This window comes from Mesitornis unicolor, unplaced genomic scaffold (assembly GCF_000695765.1).
Source record: "Mesitornis unicolor isolate BGI_N332 unplaced genomic scaffold, ASM69576v1 scaffold31521, whole genome shotgun sequence".
NCBI lineage: Eukaryota > Metazoa > Chordata > Aves > Mesitornithiformes > Mesitornithidae > Mesitornis > Mesitornis unicolor.
Genome location: NW_010163630.1, coordinates 6982 through 29632, shown reverse-complemented (window position 1 = coordinate 29632; position 22651 = coordinate 6982). Strand labels below are relative to the sequence as shown.

Below are 22651 nucleotides of genomic sequence, written 5' to 3'. Positions count from 1 at the left end.
AGCCCACTGCACTGTACTGATTCTGGAAAGTATTTTTTCATGCTTTGTGCAAATACACAGACAAAGAAAATGATACATGCTGTGACTGTAAAATATAATATTAGCTATCCATTACTCACAATGTAAATGCAAAACCAAATAAATAACTGTATTACTAAAATGAAACAACAAACAAACAAACAACAAAAGCCCTCAAAACATGTGACAGCAGTACTCTATGGGTACAAAAGTTCACAGTGTCAAACAAGGTTCCCCACACACATCACCAGTTACTCTCCATGATTGCAACCAGGCAAAGATTAACAACCAAAGAGGTAGCATCCACACATTTCAAGTGGGGCATAGACAAATATTTGCTTTTTAAAGATAATGGGCAGTACAAGAATGAATAAAATATGTTGTCCTTTATGACAGTGTCTATGTAGTCTGGGATCTGTCACTTGAGGGTAATGCTGATAGCCCCGTCTGAAGAGCTCACTGCTTCTTGCAGCTTGCTTTGTATTCTGCCTATCTTGGTATCACAGCTCCTCAGATGATAAGTAAATGGCACTACTCCTCTTAAGGACACTTAATTTGAATATTGTCAACAACTGCACAAAATTAGGTAAAGCACAAACCAATAACCTCTCCATTTGCAGTCACTACTGTCAGAATGCAGAACACACAATGAAATGCAACCAAAGCCACTGAAGGTGCTGTGGTGATGCCACAGCTTAGCCCTACTAATTTGGTTTTAATGAGGACATTATAGCTGCTATCAGAAAGTAGAGAGGGCAATATTTTTCCCCTTTTAGGGGCCACAAGGCTTGGAACCACACACTTCTTAATTCAAAAGCCATGAAATTAATTCGGGATTATTCAACTGTACAAGAATTGTTAGAAGACTGGAAATGACATCCCACACTCTGTCTTTTTATTGTAATCTTCCTTATAGTATCATCTTGCAGTGAAACCTGAATATCCTAATGGGATTAAACATAAAAGAAAGCCAGGAAAAAAAGTCACTGGATTAGAATTTTAACTGAAGCTTTCTGTGAGAAAGACCACACCACTGACGGTGACCTTTCTCTCCCCATGCATGATCCCAGTTGTGCCTAGTCAAGTGTCCAAAGGAGACTCCATCAGTTCACACTGTATTTATCCTTTTGCTCCTAAAGCAGGTGTCATGTTACTAAGAGAACAAGCATTCATGCCATTCATGAGGGTGTATTAACCTACCCTGCAAGAGCACGTAATATTCTCTGGTATGAAAAGCAGAATGTAATGATGATACTTAAGATCCGAGTTTAGTATTAATAAAAATAAAATCACTCTAAGCAGAAGACAAAAAATTCTGTTCTAGCAAATAGGGAAAAGGGAAAAAAATGCAGGCTTTTGAGTGTTTTAGAATGCCATTTCTATCTCCAGCTCCAACCTCTGTTTGTTTTTTAAATACATTCTCTGATAAGTTTGCCTTTAACATATCTGAAAAGAATGTTGGTTTAGAATCTCATACTGTATCTTCACAGCACTCATTAGATACCACAAGAATGCTTTTCATCTCATTTTTACTCTAAACTCTTGAAGTCCTCCCTAGCTCTGAACAATTATATTAATTTGAAGTATTCACAGATGAGCTGAAAACCAAGCTCAATCAAAAAGAAACTTCTAAAACATTTTTCATTTTTATCATTCTAGATCTCCTTGCCTTCACAGTGTTCAAAGATTCATACTCAGTCTCATAAATGCTACCATAAAACACTAACAGCAGTGTCAATTCTAGTGTGGGAGGATGTGTGTGAGGTTGAATTCCTGTTCCTACACCCAGATACATGTCCCAGATTGGGCAACAAGAGAAGCTTTTTTACATCTTTCCAGGCAGTGTGTTCTCCTGGTAATATAACTCAAGCTCAACCTACTGCTGCTCTCTTTTTCATATGAATTCACACCTAATGTGTCCGGCAAATTGCTGCATGCCTGAACTAAAATCTTAGGTTTTCTATCTTTTTATTCTTATTTGTTTTACTGTAGCAACTGCTGAATCTAGTGCCGAGCCAGTACAAAGAGCAAGAAGATGGTCCTTGACCTTTTGAACTTGTAAGATAAGTGTAAGAGAAGAGACAAGGAATAGGTAGAGGGTCAGACACCACCATAATCTGGTATTCATATCAGCTAGGCTATGACTACTACATACATTTTCTCTGACAGTTCTGATTTGCAGATTGAGATAATTATTGTCAACATACAATTTGCTATCAACATTTATAATCTCTTTGGCTCCTGTTTTAAGCCCCACTGCTTACTTCTCTACAAGACAAAAAATTCCTCTTGATCTGTCCCATCACATAAAATGCTCTGCCTTCTCCCACCCTAGTCTCCCAATGTCTTCTCCAATATATAGAAAGAAACCAGAGAAGTGAAGTTTTACAAAAAGGATATACTGATATAAAGATCTTCATAAAGTAGATAAATAAAGGTGGGATTAGATATTTGACATGAACACAGATGTCAGTTTCAATAATGTGTAAATTCTGCTTCCTGGTTGCAGAATGAACAGTGACAAAATATGTTCCTCCTGGGTGCTCTAATATTTATAATGAATCCACCAAACCTTTGAATCTGTCCAAAAACCCACAGACAAAAGCACTGCCCTTGACTATGATTTACCATGTCACTTCTCTTTTTGAATTGACTGGCTTATCTTTGCTCACCATATCAAGTAGCAACATTCAGTCTTCAAACTTTGGAATGCAAACAGCTCTGCTCCAGCCTGTGTCTCAGATTTTCTGCCTTATGAAGAATATATCACCATAGTTTTGTTAACTGAAAGCTCCACTGTTCCTTTCTTTCATTATCTTTCTTCCAATTTTATGCCTAATTCAGCCCAAGCTCCCCTTCCACAGCCCATTTTTGGCCCTATCAGACAAACTCTTACAGGGGATTGCTTGAAAGAGTCCAGTGCAGAGCCACAAGGATGATGGAGGGAGTGGAGCATCTCCCTTATGAGGAGTGTGTGAGGGAGCTGGGTCTCTTTAGCTTAGAGAAGAGGAGACTGAGGGGAGACCTCATTAATGTTTATAAATTTGTAAAGTGTGAGTGTCAAGAGGAAGGAGCTAGGCTCTTCTCAGTGACAGTCAATGACAGGACAAGGGGCAATGGGTGCAAGCTGGAGCATAGGAGGTTCAATCTGAACATGAGGAAAAAATTTTTTACTGTAAGGGTGACAGAGCACTGGACCAGGCTGCCCAGAGAGTTTGCGGAGTCTCCTTCTCTGGAGACATTCAAAACCTGGACGTGTTCCTGTGCAACCTAGTCTAGGTGATCCTGCTCTACAGGGGGGTTGGACTCGATGATCTTTCAAGGTCCCTTTCAACTCCTAATATTCTGTGATTCTGTGACTCTCATACTTTTTTTCACTAGACTCACTGCTTTCTAAGGACTTCTATTTGTTAAAAGTAATTTATTTGCATTCCAAAACTTATATTCAGATAAATGTGATGTAAGCGACAATCATCCCTTCCTTCATAATCAGTGTGTTTTTTTGATGGTGCTTGTTGGTCTTCTAGGATAAACAATTTTGATTCATAAATTATCTAGCAGTATTTCACTTGAACACTCATAAACACACCATAATGATAAATATCTTTCCTGGTAAAAGGATTTCCACAGCTCCAATGCTATTGATAGACAGTTACAAATACTTCAGTCTACCCACTGCATGGTACAGAGGGACTGTTTTCTCACAAGCCAGCACCTCTCTGATGGGTAAGATTTTAGCTGACCAAAGTAAAGATTAATTAACCTGGAGCTCTCAAATACTTATGCTGGACTTTTATATCTGAAACATCATGTAGATGCCATATTTCATACAATTATAGCATTTAGAACTCAGATTCTAATCTCACCAAAACTGACTCTACACCAGCTTTGGCCCATGTACCTGAATTTACACCACTGGATGAACAAAAACCAGTTAAATTCATTGTTAATTTGTATAGAAAAAGAATATATAGACAATACCTGCACAAACCCACACATCATGTAGTCATCAAACAAAGGCAGACTAGGGCGGTCCTCTCGATAAATTGTGATTTTGTAGCTGCTCACAACCTGAGGGCTGGGCTGCGAATCATCTGTTACAAGGATGATGACTTTGTTCAATCCAAGGCCAAGGGGGTAGTTAGCAATGCTGCAAAGCAAAACAGGAAAGTGGAATAAACACTAAACAAACAAAGACTTACATTACTTTATCTATGGCAGCTAAACTGTAGTTGCTAATTGAGGCTTCTACTTCTAACATTGAGTTTCTCTTACAAAATACATATGTTTTTAAATTTAAAAAGTTTAATATAAGACTTGCAACAATTTGCAAGTCTTTCAGGAAGAAAAATGACAGTGAAAGTTAGTGAAAACAGCTTCAGTGACAGTGGCAACAATTCTGATATGAAAGCTGTGAATGAAGCCACTAGGGACAATAATTCCTGGCAGGTCCAAGTTCATGGGAAGTCAACAAGGAGACAAACAAGATCAGAGGTGTCAGCTAGCTGTTGAAATTGTCCACAAGCCAAATGTGGTGGAAGCCCAGACAAACTGCTCAGAGTGACAGACAAGAGCAAAGCTGGACTGTGCTCTTCTTCCCTTGGCAGGGAAATGAGAAATACTGAGACACGAAATCTGCACAACCAGGGCTTTTCCTTTTCAGTGTAAAGGTCATATTGCTATTCTGTTTTCCTTTTACAAGGAAGAAATCTCTTAAGTTTGTTGCACATATCCATGTCAACTGCCAAGGTGGTTAACATTAAAACACTAAAAAGTTAGTTGCACTCATATTTTGTCACTCATACCTTGGACCTTTCTTCTCATCAAGGTGTACTTGGCATTGACAGTTAGACGGTTCTGCTCCAATCTTCACTGTCACCATGTCAAATGGGACTTCTGCATAGTATTCTTTGATCTTTGGGTTAAACTGAGGATTCAAGTCCAGCTGTGGACTGGTGAAGATCTGCCTGATATGAGATAGGGTATCTTTATCTGTTCCAAGAAGGCATCAAAGAAAAAACTGTGAAATGTATGAACATTTTTAAGTAACATGCAACTTCTGGCAGATTGATAACAAGTACAGTGGCAAGATTTTTAATGCCTGGTCACTCTGAGACTGATAATCCTGCTGCAAGGTCTTAATGGAGTTTGTATTGGCACTTGGGAAAAATTTTTAGACCCTGGAGGGATTTTAATCATTCAGTGCCCAATAACTAAAGTCAGAGGCACAAAACTCAAAGTCTGAGTAAGCCTTTGAAAATGCAAGGATTAGGTCTGGGACATCCTGTCTTCAGCTGGTTAACTGAAACTTGAAGAAACGTTAGGCCAAAATTCATAACCTTCTTAGGTACCAGCCTGTGTACAGGGATAACGCACATGTGTAATCGCCAATAAAAATCAAAATAGGTTAGACATACTCTTACAGTTCATAAGAACAAGTCACATGAAGATATCTAGACTCATGGGGTCATTTGCAGTACAGCTGGAAGAATGCTTTATTAAAATTCCTAAATCAACAAATTCCAGCTCCTTCCCTTTGTATGAGTTCTCCACAATCAAATCCTATTTACTCAAATGTGTCCTTTATTTTGTAGTGTTTGCCAAATGACTCATGAGAATAATTATTTGCTGGCAACATACTTACGACAACTATTTTAATCCAACCTATTGGATTCAGATTTACAGTAAAATTACATATACAAAACTTGCTTTCCACACATATTCTGTAGTATGTGCTTAAAACTGGGTACTTCAGAAAATACTCCAGCCAGGAAAATCTTTTACTATCATATCTGAAAAATCATGTGATTTAAAACATTGCCTTAAAGGGTCATGAGGGATGCAAGCAGTTCCATGCAGGCCTTTTCTACCTTGAAATATCTGCCTTGTGAAAAAAAAACAGGGCAATTCAGCATCCTCTTGCATGGATTAAATTGTAAAGGAAGTTATTCCAATGGAAGAGCAGAATTTGGGCTAGATTTGTAGGGGAATAAAGGCTTTGAAGTTGACACACAGAAGGTATTTTAAAAAAATCTTACAGATGAGTATAAACAGTTCTCCAGATCCTGTGTGCCTCACCTAGAAAGGTTGTTTCACTATTAGATTAAAAATGAGGAGGATTTTTCAAAATAAAATTGATTGAGATATTTTCAAAATAAAATATCATGCAACTGGATTGGTGATGCCAGTCAACCAGACCAGGAGCAGTTCTGGTCTCTGACAAACACAGAGGAGCATGTAGAGACAACATGAGATCAGTAACTGAGGGGAAATGAGACTCAATGGATAGAAAAAACTTTCCACCACAGAACAATTGTTTCACATTTATAAAGTGATGCCTCAGATAATGTGTCAATGAGAAAGGCAGCAGAAAGCATTGCTCCCACTCAAGACAAATATACTTTAAATCTTGATATATCTTTAAATATACTTTAAATATTCCTACAAGGACAACTTTTAGAAAAACTCTTCATCTCTTAAGGAGCACTTTAAAATTCCACCATTGAAGACTGGCCTTATACAAGGCTGATGAAACTTCATAGAAGTTTAAAGGTTACTCCACAAGAACAAATATATGCTAAAGTTCTTGGAAATAAGGGGCAAAAGTCTATTGAAATGTGGCAAAGGATCAATGAGTCCTGGAACTGTCACATTAATATACACACATAGCAATGCTTAACTTTGTGCTTGAGGCTTATTTAAAATAATAGCACAATTTTTGAGTGATTCATAAACATTCTTGTTACTTAAAAATATATTTTTTTTTTAATAACAGCCTGCAGGATGTCTATTCTCTGAAAAGTTCTGCAGAAAAAAAATCAAGAAATTTGTTTAAGTAATCTCTTTTCTTCCCCCTTAGTGGTCTAGAAAGACCTTGACTTACCATAACTGCATCGTCTTTCTTTAATCTTACTGGAATAAGGCAATGCTGAAAGATAAACAAAAACAATTAATTATTTTCTTCTTTAAGCCTGATTCACAATCGTAGGGGAGAAGGAACTCTTATTTCGTTAATTATAAAAAATACAGTGTATTTCTATCCTTTTTAGCATGAGATCTTTGCTTTAGGCTCATGAACAGTACTCATGGGCTCAGCAGAACAACTTACACAGATAAGGAAGAACTTGTTCTTTTATATGTAGTAAGCCAAGACCTTCCAGTTGCAATGCAAAATTATGTAATCTAAATCATATACATTATCAGAAGTAGTACAAATAGGCAAGACATTCCATATCTAAGAGATCTTACTCTGATTCCTTACCATCATGATTCTTCCTGAAGTTAGAATGAACATTCTGCCTAGGGCTCACATTTTCTTGAGAAGAATTCCTGTCAATTCAATATCAGACATATTTCTACATGAATGGAACAGAATTCATGGAATATTTTTCAAAAATTTCTATATGGCAACCCATTGCACATGATATTTTAATATTCTCCATGGGAAGATGAACCTTCTGATTTCATGTTTCCAGCATTATCAACGTTACCTCAATTAACATGACAGAAAACACATATTCCATAACAAATGTTTGCATGTAACATGAATTAAAAAAAAAAAGAAAACCAGAAATAAAATTCAAAACATTGTTGAATTGCTGGGATAAGGAAGAATTAATATAGCCAAGAATAAAATAACCCAAACCATATCTCTTAGTTGCTTGTATGCTGCTTTTTTATAGATATTTGACATTAAAGCTAGACTTTGTTCAAAAAGATTTAAATATAAATGATAGCCTGTGTCATGGTGATTATCTTTGCTGAGGGTAGCATCAATTTTTATAAAGGAGCATCTATGTGTTTTGATTTGTTTGCTAATTCAAAACAAAACACACAATCATCGTACTAAATATATATATAAATCTTCAGCGAAAAAAACACAAGTCAATTGCAATAATTGATTAACATGTTAGTGGTACTTATATTGTCAACCGTAGATTTTTTTCTTTCATATAGCATTCTGGGAGCACAGAAGAAGAAAGGCAGTAGACTTCTATCTAACCCATGTAGTGGACCTCTGGCTGATAAGACCTTTTCAGAGGTTCATTAACATTTTGTGAAGCTTTCACATGTTTTCCTCCCAATGTTTTCTGCAGAACTCCTCATAAATCACCTTCTTCCCAGATACTGCTGCCTATTAATTCAGATTTTGACTGACAAAAAGTCACTCTCTGTGCCAAGGAACGGAGGTGGCAATATTGTTTTGTGCAATCAGCCATCACTAATGCTTCAACAGGAGCTGTTGAAAGCAATATTGAGGTCAGTCATGGTAAAAGGTAAACTGTTCAATAATAAAACAGAGATTTCTGTGTTGTGTCAATGAGACAAGGAAAGAAGCAGCTGGCAGAGCTGTGTGTGTGTGTGTGCATGAAAATGTAGTTTTGAGCTTGCAGTGTCTAGACACTGCCCTAATTCCATGCACATTCATGACCTCCTTCAGAGGAGGCACTTAACAAACTATTAGAGTTTGTTTTCCAAGTTATAAGTCATTTTCCACCCCTCTTTCTGCTTTCGAAGGAGGTAATGGCTAACATCTGTCAATTAAGTTTTTTCTCTCTGCTGTTCCTTTTTGATTCCCCAGTGTCAAAACCTATTGTAAGGTGAAAACATGATGCCTTAACTCTATGAAATGTCAGACTTTCATTTAGCCAGTGGACACCTCAGGAATGTGGCAGCCACCACCGGTGCAAGGCCCTGGCTTCCAAAGGAATCACATGACCTGCATGTGTCAGTTTTTAAAGAGATTGTGATCATTACCAGACAACATTAAGAGATATAAAATAACTCTAATTACAGCAGGGTATCAAAATATAGTATTTAGAAATGATATTACAGAAAGATACTCAGGTTACTGAATGTATCTCTACTGAAAACTGGGCCTTTTAATCATCAGCACCATCAAGTTTTCCTTTGTCCAAGCTCCTTGCAGTCAGCAGGACTGAGAAATGATACAGTTATGGAGCTTCTCCTCAGACAGGGAGCAGCTGAGATCCCAGACTCTCCAGAGCCCTTTCTTCCACACGCTGTGACTCAAGAAGAGACCTTCATCTTATTTACTTAGTATCTTGTAGGAGTTATCAGGTGTGGATGAGCACATTGCTTATACTCTTTGCAATTAACTCTAATGAAGCTAATGACTGTATGTCAGGCACCCTAGGTGCATGCATGCTTGTAAATGTTCCTTTTGAGAGATCCCCGCTGTGTATATCACAAACTATTATCACAAATTAGTGGTCTTGTCCTTTAGGAATCTCTCCAGTTCAGCAAATGAGAAAGGAAAAGGACTGAAATCAGCAATAGCAATGTAGTTCTGATGGCCTAAGCAATCAGTGACATAAGCAATGAAGGATGTGTAGAAAGACATAATATCTTTCATAAGATTAAAATAAAAAATGGAAAAAATTTGGTCACTTTTCAGGCCTCCAATGGATGAGTTAGTTGTGGATAGTGCAATTTTTAATGGGTCATACAGTTAGAATTGAGGCCATATTTCAGTATTCAGTAGAGTTACGAATTTTATTTCTTTAGATGATGTTTTGTAGGTCTCTCTTGAAAATGATGAGCCACCAGATGTAATTATCTGAGATGTAATCACTAGTATTTTTTTTTCTGTTTCATTAACCAGCGGTGTGGGCATTTGATTCACTGAATGAAGTATCTTGTGCTGATCTTCCAAAGAGAAATACAAAATTGAAGACTCAAGAGTGGGATTGGTTTCCTGGCATTTAATCCCAACTGTCTCTCTCCTTCCCTCTGTCTCTCATTCCTCCCGTTGCAGATCAGTGATCTTATCCAGACTTCCTTGCTGTTGTCTTCTCTTGTCCAAACCATGTTTGTTTCCCAAACTGCCCAGGTGATGAGCATGACCAAGTTAAACTCCAAGAAATTAGTTTCAACTCAAATTCAGTTTGAGGACTTACTGCTTCTATCTTGACCTAACAAAGGGCTTGCATATGGGAAGCTACTAACACTTTTCCAAATTTAACTGTTGATTTCGTAAAAGCATTTGCAACTTTATAGACTTGCTTAGACTTTTGTGTTATGCAAATACAGAAGGGTTAGCTTTTCTCACTAATCTGATCCTCCCATGCTACTCTGCTGTCTGACACAGCCAAACATACTTGCTATGGTACTTCATAGCCCCTATTCTAAAAGACAGTAATGATGTACATCTTAGTCATACTACAAGTTGAAACTGCACAGAGTTGAAAAACAGTGCACAAACAATGCAGAAAATTTACTTCAGTGCACTTGTTAGGTAGTACCACTCCATCACTTTTAAGGAACTTTGTCATATGTTATACCAATATATCTGAGAAGGTCATTCTCACCTAGGCTGTAACCATTTCATTACAGTCAGAGATGAGTTTCTAGAGCTCTTCTTGCTTCTCCTGTGGAAGTAATTCAGAGAGTTCACTAAAACCATTGAAAGTTTCAATAGTAGTCATGTAGATGAAAAGGGTTAAGAAAAGTAGACCAGGAAACTTCTTTAAATCCTGTCTCCATCCAACGGACTCATGATCAGTGAACTGCATGAACAGTGCAAGACCTAAGTCAGAAGTCATTATATTTCCCACAAGTATCCAGGCTTGTCTGGTTGGACAGTCAGCTATGCAAATGACTGGATTTTGTAAATGAAAATACCAATTTTGCATAGTCAGAGAAATAAGAACTGTTAAATACACCCATTGAACAACCTGGCCTTAACTGAATACGTTCAGGAAAAGTGTTCTGATATAGAAACTCATCAGAGCTGGAAATTGCAAAAAAGATTACTCAGAGGTCAAAGAGAATGCATACCTGAATTGTTTGGGGAGTAAGCTCTACTAAGCTCTTTCTTCCTTGCAATTAAGTATAATTACATGCATATCTGACACATGCATCACCATCACATGCACGTAGCTATAGAAGAGGAAGATTATGATTTAGCAATGTCAAAACACACGAGTTTTTTATACAGTGAATGAACAGAATGGTGTTATTAACCTAGCCATTGCAGAAAAATATAGTGCAAAGAAGCAGACTGGCCTATGCCCTGGAGAAAGGTTACAGTACTTGTACATATTTATACACATACAATAATGTTCAGCTGGAAGGAAAAAAAGAGGCCAAGGGGCTTGCTCAAAGTGAGTGAGTAGCACAGCTTAGATTAGAACAGAAAGCTGCTAAAGGTTGGTATGCTTTGATATGCAAACCTAAATATTTTGGCAAAAGGGTAAGGGCTTATACACGAATGCAAGCAGCTGCATCTTTGAGTTACTTTTCATGGAGTAGCCAGCAGTAACAACAGTAATACTTAGTGCATTCATAGAACTGTGTATTTTCAAAACACTAATAAACAGTTACCTAGCACAGTGGTAAAGCATAAGCTCCACTGTACAGATAAGCAAAGAAAGATACAGTTTACTATTGTCTTGCTGAAAGCCGATTCAATGAGGAACAAAATTAAAACAAGAAATCTTACAGATGCCTTATATAGTCACTATGACATTGTCCAAGCAAAATCTACAAAATAATGTCTTTTGCACATTTTACTGGAGACTCAGTGGATGGAGCACACATATTTTTGAATGTTCCTCCATTCTCAAGCTCTCATTTGCAAAATAATATATGCTTGTAGTCAGTGAAGAAGTATGGAGTACATGTATATGAAACATCATTAACCAGGAGAGAATGAGCTCTGAAAACACATTTTTACATACAATTTTTACAAATTTTACACTAAACATATAGTATACCACAACTGTTCTCCTTCCCTCCATTCATTCCTTACTCCCTCTTTTATTTCTTCCCTTTCTTCCTTCCTCCCTTCCTTTCTCCCTCCCTCTGTCCTTATGAAGGTTAAAATCTCTTGCCAGAAGCTTAATGGATCCAACCTTCTTGTCATTAAAATATTTTTCTAGTTTTTCAAAAAGAGTTAAAATTTGGCCTGTCTCTTGTTGGACAGAAAATTTAGAGCCACTCAAAGTTATTACTCTCTTCTGGAAAAATATCCTCCTGAAATTTTAAATTTTCTTTACATTTTGGCTTCTAATTGTTGAATAGACTAAAAGATGGTCTTAACCATGGTAAGCAGTCCTAATTTTGAGTTTACAGTTGTTCAGAAACCTTCTACATAATTCACTTCATATTTCTTAGAAAAAAATTTTCCTGTAGCTTCAGTTAAGTTTTTAACCCAAATCCTTTCTATTGGAAAGTGAAGTAAATGGGCAAAACTGTCCTATGTAGAAACCTAGCTGCAACTCTCAGAGCAGAATGGCTGACAGTACACCATTATGGGATGGTGGATCTTCATCACAATTGTTGTAAATCCACCTACATCTACTGAAGGATTAAGTTTTATGGTGCTCACTGGAACTACTGCAATTAATATCATTCAAGAAACTACTCCTGAACATATATAACAGCTATCTTACCATTCTGAAAGATTTGTATGTGCCTCTTCAGTCATTAACTGGAATTGTTCAAGTAAACTGGAAAGCAACCAATGCAGGGTCAGGACTGAACCAAGCCGTCTCATTGGGTCTACCATGTGATAAAGGTCGCGCAGTAGAGTTTGAATCTTGGGTGCAGGAGAAGGGAAAAGCTGAGAAGTGAGACACTGATTAGAGACTACATGTTGTAGTATTTGTAAAATGTAAAGAAGTAAGAAATTATCAGAAGACTGTATATAGCATGCTGATGGATTTTTATTAATACTCTTTCCCACATGTGTAGAAAATACTCTCTTGCTCAGCCCGATAACTTGGGTTTACTAGTACTGACATGGAGGTCTAATTCCTTTGCCTTTGATTTTATTTCGGAGACAACTTTATCCATCTTCAGGAAGCCTCATCAGTCTCAAACTCTAACAATCATCCAGGAGGTCCAGAAGAAATCCTGTTGCCATACAGACTTTCTGAACTATAGATCCAGTTGCAGATCTTTTATTTCCCCAATACTCATCATTTCCCTCATTAATTGCTATGCCTGTTCACAGACACTGCCTGTTATTCCTCCATCTCTGCTCTCCAAAAAAGAACTCACTTGAAGTGTGAAGAAGATGACATATTACATATTCCGCTTGCTTTTTTTGACAGTATTTCATCTCTGGTCATGATATCAATGTTGTGCTGTCTCCAGTTCTTCCATTCACATCTGCTTTGCTTAATAATAATTTTATTTTCTTACCAACTCATTAGTCATATATTTTTCCCCCTTTTTCTTTCATTCTATTTTCTGGTCTCTGTTTCTGCTTTAGCTGTCTTTTTCAATGAATCCTCAACTCAGACTCTGTTTTATTTCTGTATTTTTTTAATTTGAATTCTAAAAATCCACCAAAATAAAGTCAACATGACAGTCATCTCCCTGCTTCCTTGCCCATCTTGTCTAATGCATGTGCTAGAGACAGCAAAGAATGTTAATTAACAAGAAATGTTAAGAGATTTACATAAAATATGTATCTACTACAACAAATTCCTCTTTATTTTACCAGCTCAAATTGTCCAAGACTCTTCAGCTCCTTTATGAAAGTAATCATTGAATTTATCTCTTCTAAAGACAAACATTGCTCATCTTCTTTGTGGTGAGTTCCATCCTATGAAGGAAAGGGCAGCATATTCTCAGGAAATCACATGAAAAGCAATGTGCTTTCATTAGACTACAATCTCTTTGGTGATCAAAAGAACAAGTTACAGCAGCTCTCAACTTGCCCTATCCTCATCCAAAGTCATGTCAAGCCAGCTCCTTGGTAGCTTTTCCCATTTCTCAGCCTAGAATAAAGTGGACTGTGCATTCACTTTGTGTAGGAAAGAACCCATGGAAATCATAATGGCAAGAGACTGCATGAAGCATAGACAATGAAGTGGGCAGTTTGAAATGTGGCCAGGCCTTCTACAGAAAACCTAGATAACTATATTGTATGTGTCTGTGTGTCTGCAGCTTCCCACTTTACCCTGTCCTAAATTTGGACGCATGACCCTGTTTTAGTCACACCTGCCTGAGAGGCAGAAGTCGCAAAGATAATGTAGTTCCTGTAAGTCATGCAAGCAAGGGACTCCCCAGAAATGCTCCGTCAAAAGTGCCCACACTAGGAGAAATACTGCTAAAGGAGTTCCTAGCTTGTCAGAAATACATTTCATAAGTGATACAAACTTTATACAGACCCTATAAATGCAAAAAATTGTAGTGGAATCTTGTATTCAGAATAACACACAAAGCTGCAGGAAACAAAATTTAATTCTGATGCTCATGAATCTACTTAATCAGTTCCAAGTTTAAGAAAACATACAAACCTATATATTAAAAAATACAGTATTAAAAATACTATATAAAAATGGTTGGGAAATTACTTTACAATATTTTAAATATCTCTTTAAAGCACTGTACTACGGGGAGTGACATAATTTGAGAGTGGAATTTTTATTAAAGAAAACTCCATTGTTTAATATAATTACAGTTTTATTCATGACTTCCCCAGAATTCAGTAACAGTAAGCTTTGATTAGATAAATACTTCATTCTATAAGTTGGTACCAATAATGTCATAAAGGCATACAATTCAGAATGAAGTATTTTCAATTTCCACAATTAATAAGAAAAAGTGTAATGAACTACCTTGCTTACAGTTGATCCATATATTTTTTGTAAAGCTTCTATGAAAAAAGATGTTGAGGATATATTAGACAAGAGAAATTTAAAAGTATCTTCAAAAAGAAATTCTTTAAAAGTTTGGTCCTGAATATCTGATTCATCCTCATCTTGAAAGTCAAAGTTTTCATGCACCTGTTGGAAAACAATGTAAGAATTTGTATTCTGAATATCAAGTCCGGTCTTCCCATAACCACATATATCACACTGGAAATATTTATACAAGGAAGTCACAATAACACCAGGAAAGCAGGCAGGATTATAATAGAGCAAATGCTGTAACTGCACTGCACAATGTTTGCTGACCTCCAGCGGACGGAGTGAAACATTGCATTCTCATGTGAGAGCTTTTTTAATGTTTGATTTGAAATTTGATTAAAAAAAAGGAAAATGTCAGCTTGTATGTTAACACCACTCTATCAGGTGTTTAGGAGTTAGTACAGTCGAAGCTATACATTTTTCAATATCTAAACACAGTGAGTAAACACATGTTTATAAAATATGAATAACTTAGTATTTTAGCATAAACACAAATATAACTTTAGGTTGCATGGGGTGTGTGCATACTACAGTTGTCAAGAGATACTATCCAAAGTCAAATGTCAGTGTAATTATCAACTGTTGTTTTTTAGAGTAATTTTTATTTTCATAAGAGGCTTTTAAACACTACTGATTTAATGTACATTTATTTATGAATTACAGATGGTAGTTATATAAACAGGCAGGTAAACATTAAGCTTTGTGTTTAGGTTTTTAAGCTGAGATTATTTTTTTACAGCCTAGGATATAAGTATTAAATTGTTATGATGTGTAACCTTTCTTATACTAGCTAAACAAGTCTTGTCAGACTAGATAAAAATATTGTCTTCATGCATATTTTAAGCTGTGCAAACTTTCTTCCATATGTACATCTGTCCTTTGTTCAAAGGATCTTTGCTTTGTGAAGGATGCAGAGGCTGACTTTACTGTTGTTACTAGAAACTTGAACAGATTTTAACTGAGGATTAATTTTAAAAGTGTTCTGCAATTTTCCAGAATATATATAATAGTATTATTTTGCCTTTTGTGTATCATAAATATGGAAAAACATTTTATATATGCAGTTATATACATATTTGTATGCATATATGGGGTAATAAGCAGCTGGAAAGCAGTACAGTCTTTTTTCTGGCCAGGCTGTTCTGGGGCTGGAGTGGTACAAAACTGGCACAGGAACTTTATGCCACAGGTCACATTTCTCTGTTTTTGCAGGCCTTGAGGACCATCCAGGAAAGAAGGCAGCACAGTGGAGGTCAAAGCAGGTGATGAATTGAAGAAGTACAGTACAATTCATGGAGAGCTTTAACTGCAATAAAGGCAGCTGTGGTATTTTAATGCCCTCCCTTCATCTTTGTTTTGCCACAGTTAATATCTTACTCTACTTGCATGCAATGCTTACTATGGATTCTGTTTTGCTGATATTAGGTAGGGCTGATAGACCTGTAACACTTACCCTGGCAGGTTTGCACACTTCAATGGTGTGGTGAACTTTGTCACAGGAACTCTGCCCCTTAAAAACTGGTTTCTCCCATAGGTACTCTCCATTTTTAGGCAAAATTAATATTTCTTTATTTATATCTTTCTCAGAGATTTGAGGGTAACTCTCAGAGATGTTCCATGCTATTTTCTTTTTGGTGCAAGTCTTTTGGGTCAAGCAATAATTTGTGTAATTTTTCTCACCTCAAGAACTACTGGGTATATGGATGTGCCAAATCCAATGTCAAAGGTTAACATTTGAAAACATTGGCTGCATCTGAAATAAAATATAACAAGTATCAGATTCAGTGACTTTAGTTACTATTGTGAAATACACACTACAATGACATACACATATGGGTCCAGAGAACATATACACACATAGGTAAAGAGAGATCATGCGATACAGACTAAATAAAATTTCTGAGAAGAGCCAGCAGCATTAAATACAGATGGAGTCAGATTGTGAGCTGATGAAAACACTGCTATATTAAGGTGTATTTGTATGGTTGACTTTGAAATCAGTGAGGGAAGTGAACTGTACTGGAGGAAGAAATGCCTTTTTATGAGAACAAGACCCTGCAAAATCTGTGAAGACATTTGGAGGGCGATATATGGCGAAAGTCTCTGGGCTCATTGAAGCCAAAGAGCTGTGCTGCAACTATGGGTAAGTTTGAAGGCATGGGCCAGGAGCTCCAAGCAAGTCTTGGGTTATGTGAACAAAAGATATCCATTCCATTGGTAAAAAAATGTTAGAGTATGTACCACTGTCAAAACAGCTCCATCCCAGTTACACTCCTCCAATCCTCACTACCCTCTCCACTCACAATGTAAGCTTTACTCCCAACTTCCAAATTATGAGCTTTATGTTATCGCTACTAAAACACCTGGGATCTCAAATAGCTTTATAAAACATTTAGATGTGATAAATAGTAACTAAATGTAAATAAACAGTAACTTATTTACTATTTACCATAAAAATGTCAGGAATATGACATAATGTATATAGAACAAATATTAATTTGAATTAATAAAAATATTACATAATAACAGCTGATTTATGTGTAAGAATTGTAACACTCTTAACAGAAGTGCTTACAATGATTTAACACTCAGGTAAATGTGACTGTTGCTGCCTAGGAATAGTTCATAAGGTACATTCATAAAGTATTCAACAGCATCTCTTGTACAGATCGCCTGCCACAGCCAGCTCTGAACTGTTTGGGCTATTCTAACTTTAAATATTTGACATATGACAGAGGGCTCACTGAAGGGATATACAGCTTTATATATGTTAGGACTAGCCCAATTGTGAGTGGTTTCTGTTCATTTGTGCTGCCTGAAACACTTCATCAGAACACAGCATCTGGTCCTAGGTGTTCATCATAACCTTTTCACAGACTAGAAACACTGTGGATATTGAAGAGCTTTACTCCCTAAATGCAGCACATCCTCACTTTATTCTAAAAGGAAGTATGAAAGAGAGGAGATTTTGTTATTTTAGGAGTCATGGATCCTCTGTTTTTGTTCTGTCCTAATGAGTTATACTGACAAAAGCATAGCAATGACCACTGCAAGTTACTTACTGATTGAAAGAATTTGGTCCTGAGGCAGATGATTCACTGAAGACCTCAGTTATAAGTAGCAGTTTGCTTATAGCTTCCTTCATGTTGTTGAAGGCTTGTTGGGGAGAATTGCTTTTGAAGAATATCTCAAAAAACCTTTGCAGCTGTGAAAGAGATTACACATATCTTTGAACTTTTACAGTAAATCAATGCTTAAGATCATAAATGAAAAGGCTGGTAGAAATAAAAATTGCCTTAGAATATAAACTTCAGTTCTTATTCATTTGCACAATAAAGAAAAGAGGCATGAAAAGCTCCATGGAGCATACCAGTAGAGAAGGAATCCTTTTTTTACAAATAAGTTTATCAGCAACAAACTCTGTATTAATGATTTTAAAAAATATCACTCACAGTCTAGGCTCACTTTGATAAAACCTTTTGCTGCCAACTGGTTGTAGGCAATGGAAACCACAAACACTTCTGTCTTTAGCAGTAGGTAACAGCATACTCAAAGTAAAAGCCTGTTCTCTTGTCAACATACTGTGCCAAGGGCTGTCCCACTTGACCTTGACCACAAACACTTACCTTGGAGATTGTGCAAATCCTCAGATCACACTCCATTTCATAGCCACAACTGGCTGTGAAGGAGTCTGTGCTTTGCAAAGTCTAAGATCACCAAAGTTGTGTTTCTCCCACGGACTAGTACAAACATTAAGAACACAAAGCTGTACATTTTTCAAATCAGTTCAGATTTAGAATAATCTCTGAGTGAAATTGTCCCATGTAATTGTTCATGTTAAATTAAAATATTATATGAAGACTAATCTCACCAGGATGGAACTGCATGGTAGTTCTTCAACTGACTTTGGTTGGATGGGGCTTTGAGCAGCCTGGTCTAGGGGGAGGTGTCCCTGTTCATGGCAGGGGTGTTGGACTAGATGATCTTTAAGATCACCTCCAACCCAAACCACTTTATGATTCTGTGATCACTCACACTCCTGCTATACCAGCTTCTACCTTTTCTTTAATTTCATAAATCCGCAGTGGGTATTGAGGGGCTAAGCAAGAAGCTGTGTGGTTTTGCTGCACAGGGAAGATACGGATTTGCAGAATTTTCCAATGAAAGTTGGTGATTATTAGAAGGAAAGGAAAGCAGGACAGAAAATGCCCCATTAGCTCATTTGTTCCTCACCATAAATCAATCCCTAAGCACCTCAACACAAAGGACACACTATGCATATATTTGTAGTCAGAACTGATGAAAGACAGGCTGATTTGCCCTATTTGCACTCACAGCATGCTGTTGGCTATAATAGCAAACTGTTTCCAACACAACAGGCATTAAAATAAAACTGGCTTCTCCAAGGAACTGCGTTTTAGTTACAGCCCTCTTTAGCCAGCCTAGAAAAGAAACAGCACTCAACAGGTTCTCATTAGGGGATATCAGGTTTTAGGACAGTGTTTATTCTAAGCCAATGATTGAAAATAAATATTTAGTCAGTTTCAGGACCAATAGAGACAAGAGATGAATACTTCAGGTTAAATTCCAACTCACGAAAAAAATTCTTATTCAAACCAGTTCAGGTTAGGTTTGACTCTTACGGATTCTATAGGTTTCTCCTCAACTAATAGGGAAAATGTACAGAATAAGGATTAGCAGTGTGAAAACCTGCAGTAATGTCATGTTCTTCTGAGTGTGCCCAACAAAGAACTATAAATATCTGTGTTCAACTGCAGAATATCAAAGTCTCTGAGGTGAAGGTAACTTGAGATGATCACTAATGATGCTTGTTTTGCCACCTTCAGAGGAAACAGACTACTTGTCCAGCAAGATTCAATCTCATTATTGATTGAGCCTGATTAAAAGCAGCATTATAGTAAAATAGAGGACTGTCCTGGTTTGAGCTAAATAGAACTAATTTTCTATTTAGTGATTTTACTTTTCAGCTCAGACTCTTCTAAGTGGCTGAACTTGCTGAAACTAGCAGTATGGGTTTTTTCTCAGACAGTGTATACTGATAATCCCAAGGCCACTGTTTCATCATGGGTGCCAGGTCTGTGCCTACAGGAGGGGAAGTGGACTGAAAACTGACCAACTAGGTATTCCATCCCACATTCGTCATACTCAGTATAAAGCTGAGGGATCACGAGGGTCTTGACCCTTCTTTCATCCTGGACCCCTTCCATCTTGGACCCTTCCGTACATCTTGATGCTGCAACAGGCGACGTCTGAGCAGAATCCTGCTGGTTTGTCTGCCTCTGATCCTGATTCATGTGTTCCTGCATCCTGCTCCCACATGCTGCTGAATCCAATCTGGGACTTTTCCAGTGCCCTGCTTTGCAGAGCCTCTGGTGACGTATTCATCATTGGGGGAGGGTGGGTGGAGGATTTTATATTGGTTTTGTATATATTTGCACATATCTGTATATATTTCATTATTTTCATATTTACACTATTATCCTGTAGTATTAGTATTATAGTTTTATTAAACCTGATAGTTTCATTTTCCAACCCATAAAGTCTCTCTCTCTTATCTTTTTTTTTCTTCTCTTTTAAGGAGGGGAAAGGGTTAATAGAGAGCATCTGTCCAGGATTTAGTGGCCAGCCAAGCCCTAAACCACAAGGACAGAATGGGAAAAAACAGTGGCAATCACAGGAAATTATTCTGGGAGAAAGCTGACCTCTTGCTGGTAAATTTTTAAGCTGAGCAATAGAGATTAAATTTTAGTAGGCTGTAAAACTCAAAGCAGACATACACATATATTTTGTACAATGACACCATTGTATACAGAATTGCAAGACTTCTCAGGAGCTTGAAGATGCTCATCCACATACTGGATGCAAATAGTTAGAGGTATATATGTAATGCCTTTCAGAAAGTGCATAAATGCAGTTAGATTACATGGATCAAGCATGCATTTTCTCTAAAGGCAGAATGAACTGGAAATATTCTTAAGACTGATTTTAACTCATTGACCTTTTGCTCACTGATAAGTACTTTTGCTTTAAGATAAGGCACAGGGGACAAAAAAGATTTGACTATCTCAATATTAATTTTACAATGTTTTTTCTCTACCTGCTTTGACATCCACTTTTTAAAATCTGCAGTCATTAAAATAAGGTTTATGATCTCAGTGACGTAGATCTGTTCAGCTCCTCAAAAATACACTTAACTATCAGTTAAAGGCGTGACACACTGAAAAAATGTGATTTAATTGACAAAGGAATTCTGATTTGTAAGCTTCATGCACAGCATCATGGGGACTCAAGGAGAGTGGAAGAGTGTGGCACCAACAGGACTGGATGTTATGGTGATTGCAGTCATTCCCTTGAGAGGATTTTCCTCTGGCAATTTTTCTGCAAATGAATTTCTTAGGAGAGAGGCTGAGGCAGCCCTGGACAGCTAGCTGAGTGGTCAGCTGAGGATTGCCCTGAGAAAGTACAAAAACAAACTGTAACGATCTTCCTGAGATTGCCTTCTAGCTCAGTCCTAGCACAGTCTTGCCACCTGATGAGACAAACAAGAAAGATTTTCCTTAACTAACCTTAGAAACGACAATAAATGCAAACCTAAAACACCTACATTCACTGCCTGCACTGATTAGCTTTCTATTTATTGTAATAGGTGTTCGGAGACACAGCTCACCTAAAGACAATTCATCCAGGTGCCAAAATCTATAGAGGAATGCCACCCTACAAGACTAATGGCTTACGTCTATATACAAGTTAAATGTCTAGGCTCCTTTTATACCTCACTACAGAACACAGACGCTTGAAGAGCATGATTTATACCATCCTAAGGTAGGCGCCTCAAAGTGGTGACGTTAATTGCAATCTAAAACTGTTCTGTTCCTCCAGTGACTGTACAGGGAATCTAAATGAGACTCTGAAAACAGGTAGGAGATATATTGCAGGAGTGCCCACACAGCCCACCCATGGACAACAAAACCCGTTTGCCTGGAATATACAGAACTGTCTATGAGGATGTTTGTCCCAAAATTTTCATGATAAAGAGGAAGGTGACCACCAGCAAGGTTAAATAGTAGCCAGGAAATTACAAAGTGACTTCTGAAACAAGGAAGGAGTCAGCTTGGGAAATAATATAAAAACAGTATGAAAATTTACTGTGAGGGTGGAAACAGCAGCAGTCAAAACCTGGTCAGACACTGCCAGAAGTCAGCCCTTTGGCATCACAGCTTCTGTCTATACTGCACTGGGGTGTAAGAATGGGGATGGGTCCTGTTAAATGGGCACATGCAGGGCTGGAGTCCCCACTTCTCCAAGCAGAAGTGCATGAAAGAAGGGAAACTGCATCCCAGGAGAGTGGGGCTGTGTTTGTAACCTGTGCTGCCTGTGATATAGGGCCTGGTAAATGTGTGTTAATAAACATTGCACATTCTAAACATCACACGTGGGTGTGACTACAGCTTCAGAGGGTATGTGCAGAAGGATGTTTAGAAATGTGCAATGTTTATTAACATTTATTATGTGTCTTGTATCACGGTTAACCTGTTCTGCTACTGAAAGTGATAGGGAGTGTATTATTATTACTGGTTGCCAGTTGCTTACATACTATCAATTGGCCACTTCTATCCTGGTTTTGATTAAACAAGGTGAACTCCCCAGTTTTTCCCTGCAACAGTATCTCACCATTGGAGGTGCAGCTGAGCTCTGAATTTAGCCAAGAGGCAAGGAGATAGACGGTAAGAGGACACTGGGGCTACTGAGTAATTAAGTGTAATTTGAGGTTTACAGTTTGGGATTTGGTGCATCATACTTTACAGGATTTGTATGAATAGATTTTGAAAGGACCTTGCTTGTTCCTAGTTGTAGTCTTCAAAACTAAGAGCAGACAAAGTGATCAGGATCATATTTGAAAGCAAGGTTTATGTCTGAGGGACCAAAGCATTGGTTTCCAGAAATTA

The 22651-nt window shown here is 37.4% G+C and overlaps 1 protein-coding gene across 1 annotated transcript in view; it reads right to left on the bottom strand.

Moving 5' to 3' along the window:
- Positions 1-3999: 3999 nt before the first annotated feature.
- CPED1 (cadherin-like and PC-esterase domain containing 1) overlaps positions 4000-22651 on the bottom strand; it is a gene marked incomplete at both ends in the record, with an annotated part of 24770 nt that continues 6118 nt past the window's right edge. The window contains 10 exons of the mRNA XM_010194039.1: positions 4000-4168; positions 4824-5010; positions 6902-6946; positions 7280-7347; positions 10350-10409; positions 12435-12604; positions 13490-13594; positions 14613-14780; positions 16365-16437; positions 17747-17889. Coding sequence (XP_010192341.1) covers positions 4000-4168; positions 4824-5010; positions 6902-6946; positions 7280-7347; positions 10350-10409; positions 12435-12604; positions 13490-13594; positions 14613-14780; positions 16365-16437; positions 17747-17889 — 1188 coding nt within the window. The remainder of the gene's footprint in view (positions 4169-4823; positions 5011-6901; positions 6947-7279; positions 7348-10349; positions 10410-12434; positions 12605-13489; positions 13595-14612; positions 14781-16364; positions 16438-17746; positions 17890-22651) is intronic.